This window comes from Octopus sinensis, unplaced genomic scaffold (assembly GCF_006345805.1).
Source record: "Octopus sinensis unplaced genomic scaffold, ASM634580v1 Contig18841, whole genome shotgun sequence".
NCBI classification, from domain to species: domain Eukaryota; kingdom Metazoa; phylum Mollusca; class Cephalopoda; order Octopoda; family Octopodidae; genus Octopus; species Octopus sinensis.
In genome coordinates this window covers 5,001-12,500 of record NW_021836074.1, presented here as the reverse complement: position 1 = coordinate 12,500, position 7,500 = coordinate 5,001, and the positions used below count along the sequence as shown (strand labels likewise).

General features: G+C 36.7%; 1 protein-coding gene across 1 annotated transcript in view; it reads right to left on the bottom strand.

The window, feature by feature from the left end:
* Window positions 1-4,968: 4,968 nt before the first annotated feature.
* The window catches only part of LOC115231773 (octopamine receptor-like), a 3,935-nt gene continuing 1,403 nt past the window's right edge, over window positions 4,969-7,500 (bottom strand). Inside the window, exon 1 of the mRNA XM_029801720.2 lies at window positions 4,969-7,500. This exon is cut by the window's right edge and continues 1,403 nt beyond it. Coding sequence (XP_029657580.1) covers window positions 5,415-7,500 — 2,086 coding nt within the window. The 3' untranslated portion in view covers window positions 4,969-5,414.

Genomic DNA, 7,500 nt, shown 5'->3' with positions numbered 1-7,500 from the left:
TTTTTAAAAAATGGTATTCTACAGATCCTAGATTACGCCCCCCCCCCCTTACAAGGTTTCCATAGAAATGTATATTAGTCATATGCCACTGCCGTTTCGCATCTAGGGCCATTTGTAGCATCCTTTTGCAGCAGCCATCTTAACCTTTCGTTGATTGCTTGGTAAGTGTCTATGTTTCACTGCCAAAAACAAAGCAAAATAGAGCACTGGCACATCAATGGCAAGGAACAGTTTGACTTTTATTTCTCTCTTCACTGTGTGACACGCTGTCCAAGTGTCTACATCCCTGGCTTTGATGTCAGCATCGGAGCTGTTTATCCAACAACCAAGATATCTGAAATCTTCAACCAGAAAACCGACTGTTGTTGTAATATCTCCAAATATATTCCATCATTTTTAGCTTACAACTGCATGCTACAAACACAACCATACACTCAATAATAATAATAATAATAATAATAATAATAATAATAATAATAATAATAATAATAATAATAATGATAATAATAATAATAATAATAATAATAATAATAATAATAATAATAATAATAATGATGATGATGATGATGATGATGATGATGATGATGATGATGATGATGATGATGATGATAATAATAATAATAATAATAATAATAATAATAATAATAATAATGGTAATTTCTGTCGATTTCGTATGAGTGGTTGAAGGAGAGGATTTTAAGAGAAAAGATTAAAAATGAAAGAAGTTACATCTATTTGCGATTGATGCGTGAGCACAATTTGGGTCCATGTATGGATTTTGCTATGGAATCACAATGGGGAGAATGATGATTTTGATTTTGCCTGGGTTTGGACAAATGTGTCTGTTGATTGCAGGATAGAATTCCTTTATTGCTCTGTTTCTTCAACTGAGATTGTTTATAATAATAATAATAATAATAATAATAATAATAATAATAAAAATAAAAATAATAATAGTAGTAGTAGTAGTAGTAGTAGTAGTAGTAGTAGTAGTAGTAGTAGTAGTAGTAGTAGTAGTAGTAGTAGTAGTAGTAATAATAATAATAATAATAATATAATAATAATAATAATAATAATATAATAATAATAATACTGATAATGATAAAGAATAATCAGGAATTTTTTTTATCATGAAATTCTAGAAAACGACATTAATTCTCAGCATGGACTCTCCAACCATAAATTCTGGAAAAGTCAATATTTATTGTGGAATCCTCCGCGGGAACTCATTATCTCCTTTGTCGTTCTGTTTAGCACTGTTTCTCTTAAGCAAACACCTGAATGAAACAAATTATGAATACAAGGTGTGTGGAAAAAGAAACAAAACACCAATCATCTTCTCTAAATGCGTGACCTGAAACTATTTGCGAAAAATGATCAACAACTGCAAGTTCTCCATCACGATGTCAAACAATTTAGTGATTTCATCAAAATGGTATTTCGGGCTCTGCAAATGCGCCAAATGCGCCATTTGTCAACGGATAAATTCGAATACGTACAACATCACACTAGATACTGAAATAAAAGAATTAGGATCTAAGTGCAGTTATGTAAGTATGTAGGTGTCTGTAAAGGAGATGAAATTAAACACTCGCTAATGAAGGAAGTGATAAGAAAGGAATGTTGTTGCGGAGTTAGAGCTATTCTGAAAACCTAGTTGAACACCAGATACGAAACTGAGGCCATAAACACTTTAGTAGTATCTATAATTACATAGTTTCAATGTTATAAACTGGTCCCCCTCTGAGATCAATAAAATTTGATGACAAAGTCCGAAAACTGATTGACAATTAATCGTATGCTTCACCCAAAAGAGACACAGACCGAATGTACCTCCCGACGAAAGAAGGCGGTTAGAAAATTGCAACCATGGAACTTTCTCCTTGCCCGCAACAAGCATATAATTGGATATTAAAGCTGATTCTGAAGCATGGAGTTCCCAAAATGTTGTACTCTATGACGAAAAATGCAATAATATACTTTCGAGAAATATAGCTAGATGAGCCAGTACCCAGAGAAAATGTGTCCCCAAATGAAAAAGCAAAACAAATACGAAAAATATACCCAAACAAATAACCTAAGGAGCGATATAAACATCACTAAGGAGAGATATAAACAAGAGCCCCTGCATGGCAAATACCACGGTCGAGTCAGGAACCCTGATGTAGACCAAACTTTCACCCATCTGTGGCTGACATGTTCGGTTGGAATCTGATAGGTATATTGCCGCACCTTAAAATCACTGATTTTTGAACAAGGAATTGCCACTATAATGTTCTGAAATATGAAAGCAAGCTGTCGACCACAAAATCTATGAATGTGATCGATACGTAGCAAAAGAGTATTTGCAACGATGTTATAGGTCAACGCTGTACATACACTGGTCAAAATACCACAGGCACACTCTCCCTCACAAAGAGAATCAGTGGGAACATGAACCATCGTAAGTTACCTAGAATGCTGAAGTTACCATCTTGGAATTTCGGTGATCACACTCATCAGTAAATTCAGGCTAACCTATCAGATATCACTGTGAAAAATCACATTGAAAAGGCATGTCATGTGCAATCCTGGCTGACAAAAACGCACCTTTGCAAACGTTTGAGAAATTGAACGAATACAAGAACTTGAAGAGAAAAATCAGAATTTGGGATCTCAAAAGTAAAAGCATTACCTCTTGTTATTAGGTTACTTTGGAATGATATCAAAAAGGGGAAAGAAACACATTGACTAAATTCCTGACAACCACGACCACAAAATAAGTGAATCGCAAAAGATCATACTCAGGGGTACCATACATATTTTACGTAAATTCCTCTCCCTGTAAACACAATCTTATTCATTCAGTTTTATAATGAATTTTATAGAGATTTCTTTTCAACACACGGACATCTGTGGTTTTTCAGTTGCACAGCACTTCACATGACGGCATCTTTGATGGCATGAACTGTTAGCTCAAAACTCGACTCAAGGAACCTTGTGACTGTCATCAACAAATGGGCTGTGATTGCAGTCCGCTACGGTGCACTCATCCTGAAACGGACACGAGCGGAGATTGACCAACTCGATCGCACAACCCGTAAGGCAATGACATGACATGGAGCCCTCCATACTAAGGCGAACTTACACAGGCTCTACATGAAGAGGTGTAAAGGTGGACGTAGGCTGATTAGCATATGGGAGTGCATCAACAGTGAAAGAAGAAACATGGTAGAGTATTGGTAAATAATAAACAATACGTGCTACAGTATTCTGGTAATGCAGAAGGATTTACCAAAAATGGACTTGAGAGTGCTAATCGATTCCGATCACGAATAGTCAATAAGAGAGAAGAAACCCTACTCCGCATAACATTACATGGTCAGTTCTCCCGTGAAACTAACAACTTAAAAGATCAGGAAGCATCATGGAGGTGGTTCACCAAGAGTCACCTAAAATAGAAGACTGAAAGCCTAATCATCGCTGCCTAGGATCAGGCATTGTGTACTAACTCATTGAAAAGGGATATATACCGTATAACTGCAACGAACTTCTGCAGAATGTGTGGGAAGAGGGTCGAAAACGTGACTCACATTGTTAGTGCTTGTGAAAGTCTTGCACAGAAAGAGTACAAGTGCAGGCACGACTATTTTCCTTCTCGAGCCATGCCTGGCTCATAAGGGCCGGTTTCCCGGTTTCCTTGGCGTATAGGTTCCCCACCTGGACGGGACGCCGGTCCGTCGCAGGCGAGCTGCAAGATGCAGGAGGAAAGAGTGAGAGAAAGTTGTGGCGAAAGAGTCAGCAGAAGTTCGCCATTACTTTCTGCCGGAGCCGCGTGGAGCTTAGGTGTTTCGCTCATAAACACACACATCGTCCGGTCTGAGATTCGAGCCTGCGAGTCCGCTGCTCTAACCACTAGGCCAAGTGGTTCTGTCAGAAGTATGGATGTGAGGTAATGGGTGCTTGGTACCAACATACACCAGAAAAGGTAATGGATGAAAAGGGGAAGGCAAAAATCCTCTGGGACTTTGACTTTCAGACAGACAAGGTGTTAGAGTACCAAATGCCTAACATATAGTAACCTATTGAAAGGACAAACAAGAGTGCCTTATAATCGACATGACAGTGCCAAGAGATCAACGTATTTTCATGAAAGAAAGAGAAAAGATTAATAAATATGAAGACCTGAAAATTGAGATCGCTAAGATGTGGCAGCTATACGATAGTCACATATAAAGGTTGTTCCTATTACCATCGGAACAGTGGGTTTAACACACAAGCTGAAGAAACATTTGGGCACTTTAGGAATACCCTACAATCTAGGTGTACTGCAAAAATCGGCATTACTTAGAACAGCATGCATATTGAGTAAAATACTGCCTGTCTGAGGTCCTTGTGACTTGACAGACAGCACAAACCCCGGTAGATAATATTTTCAGTCAACAACCTCACAGTATTGGATACTGTGCCACGTATCCAAATAATAGTAATAATAATAATAATGATGATAATAATAATAATAATAATGATAATAATGATGATGATAATGATAATAATAACAATAATAATAATAATAATAATATAATAATAATAATAATAATAATAATAATAATGATAATAATAATAATAATAATAATAATGATAATAATAATAATAATAATAATAATAAATAATGATAATAATAATAATAATTGCAATTATAAATGTTGTCGGTTGGTCTTTTTACTGCACATAGTTACATGAAATAAAAATATTTCTTCTACATCGAGTGAGAAAAAAAAAAACAACAAATTGTCATGCACCGGTCATTTGTGCGGTTTTACAAAATTAAAAACTTAGATCATTTTTTTTCTTTTTGTGCGAGAGTACATAAAATCCATCATTTGATTCAATAAATAGATAAATAAATAAGTAAATAAATAAATAAACAAATTAATTAATTAATCAATCAATTAATTAATTAAAGGTGGTGCCAGTGTTTTCCTTGTTAGGTGTTTCTTGTTACAATGTAAAAAAAAAAGAAAAGAAACAGATATGCGTTGATGTTTGTGTATCGTCCTTTGAGGTTTACATGAAAAATATTTTTGACGTGGAAGCAAAAAGATGCTTACGTATATGTCGCCGGTTTATTTGTATGATGCAACATAAAATGCATCTATGTAAACATTGTTTTATTGATGGTTGAATAAGAGTTCTGCTACGAGGTGTATGTCCTCTATGTGTTCACATTTCGATGAAGAAATTCATAATGTCTACCTCAGATAAAACCAACTCGGTGGTACATCTCTACATAGTGCAGATTTCATGTACATTGTAATTAAAGGCTGGTACTGTATTTTACTTTATTTTACTTTCGTCTCTTGTGTTTGTTCTGTTAGTTAGTCTGTTATATTTTTTTTATTTAATTTAATTTTATTTGTGTCTTTTCCTTCTCTTTATCCAGCTGTTGTTCTCATAGCAGACGATTTCCGACGAGACTTACCACAGCAGAGACCAATGGTTAAATTCCAAAACGCCGTACGGAATGTCGTGTTATACATAGCGTAAATGAGCGGGTTTAAGGTTGAGTTAAAATAACCCAACCACGTAATAATTGAAAATAATGTAGGGGTGATGTTACATGTCGTGCAAAATACATCAATAACATATACTAAGAAAAATGGCAACCAGCAGATGATGAAACATCCCACAACAATGGCTAACGTTTTGGCGGTTTTTCTTTCTTTCATATAAAAACTTCGCTCAACTTTCTGTTGGCGCATATTGCTTGTGTCGGGGTTTAATGTTCGGTTGAAGCGATGAATATGGCCGATTTTGTATCTTGTAGAGGCATTCCTTGATAATTGGTTATTAGATGCAGACATTGAAGACTGACATCCGATAGAATATTTGCTGGAGAGTGTGTGGGGTCGATAAAGTCTTGTATAATTGTGTTCGTTCTCTGAGAGTCGGACTTGATCGCTGTTTGGGTTTACATTCTCTTCGTTGTTTAGTTTGTTATTACAAACTGTCCTTTCCTTTTTGGTGCTATAAGAAGGTGCAGGATTCAATTCTGATGTGTATAAAGTATTGGTCTTTGTAGAACCAACGGATTTACATTTCTGTTCAGCTCTGTTTGCTTTCTGAAAAACAACAGCATCATCGTCTGCTTTTCTTGAATGATGTCTTTTCGAAAAATATTTGTCCACTCGATAAGATACGTCGGCACCAATATCAGTATCTCTTGTGTTCTTACCATGCGCCGTCTCCTTTGAATGATCCTCAATGAATTCCAACAGTGGCGTGACAGCAGATGGATGGCCGACTCGCTCACTATATAATTCAATTTGAAAATGGTGTTTTTCATAATCTTCTGAGCTATTTGATAATTCGAGCTTATCGTTTTGACATGTCGGATTTATTGTTATATTTTCACTGACAACATTTATGTCGGTAGGCCTTCGTATGGGCTTCGTTTCCCGCGTTGCTTTCATTGTTCTCAAATGGTTATTTACAGATGAACTGTTTCGTTCGCTATGACCAAGCGAAAACGTTTCATTACTAATGTTGTTTTTCGAAGGAGACGTTTCATTTTTATGTTCCGCTTTGAACGAAGAATTTGATCGAATATGTTTTGTTGTTGTTGCTTCGGTCGTCGGAGACATATTTTCAGAATTGTCGCTATCGCATCGTTTCTGTCGGCTGCTGAAAAAACTACGCCAGTAAGGGCGCAGACGTTTCTCTCTCTTGCGAGCAACGTGATAAATACGTGCATATACAAACAACATTACAAAAAGAGGTATAAAGAACGATCCAGATGCTGAATATATGATATAACCAGGGTCACGAGTCAGTGCACATCCGTTAGCTAAGTCCCGACCTTCTTCTTTCCAACCAAGTATTGGAGGACAAGTTATTATGGCAGCCAGTCCCCATGCGACTCCGACCATGAAAATAGCCAAACGTTTGCTTCGGCGAGTTGAGTAAAGTAGCGGCTTGGTAATAGCAAAGTAGCGGTCGAGACTGATGCAACACAAATTAAGAATAGAAGCGGTGCACAAGAGAACGTCGCAGGAAACCCACAAATCGCAAAGTAAACCACTGAACAACCACTGACCAGTTACTTCAACAGTAATATTTAGTGGAAGAACCAATATTGAAACCAGAAGATCGGCTGATGCCAAAGAGACTACAAAACAGTTGGTGACAGTTCGCAGTCTGCGATATTTCCACACTGCAAGAATTATAAGGACATTGCCTATGACGGCACTAAGAGCAATTGTACCTAAAACGAAAGATACCAAACACTGTTCCCAGAATTGCCTTTCTATTTCTACCTGAATGCCTGGTAGTTCTGAAGAACTGGTAGAATATTCAGCAAATCCATCGCAGTCGGGTGAGTATATATAAAATTCCTCAGAAAGAGTGTGATTCAGGGAGATGTTGCAAAGGAAGCTTTCGTCGTTTGAATTTATCAAGCGAAGGTCATCGTGGACGAGTGATGTGATATTTTCTCGGTTGCTGAACTGAGAAACGCTCGTG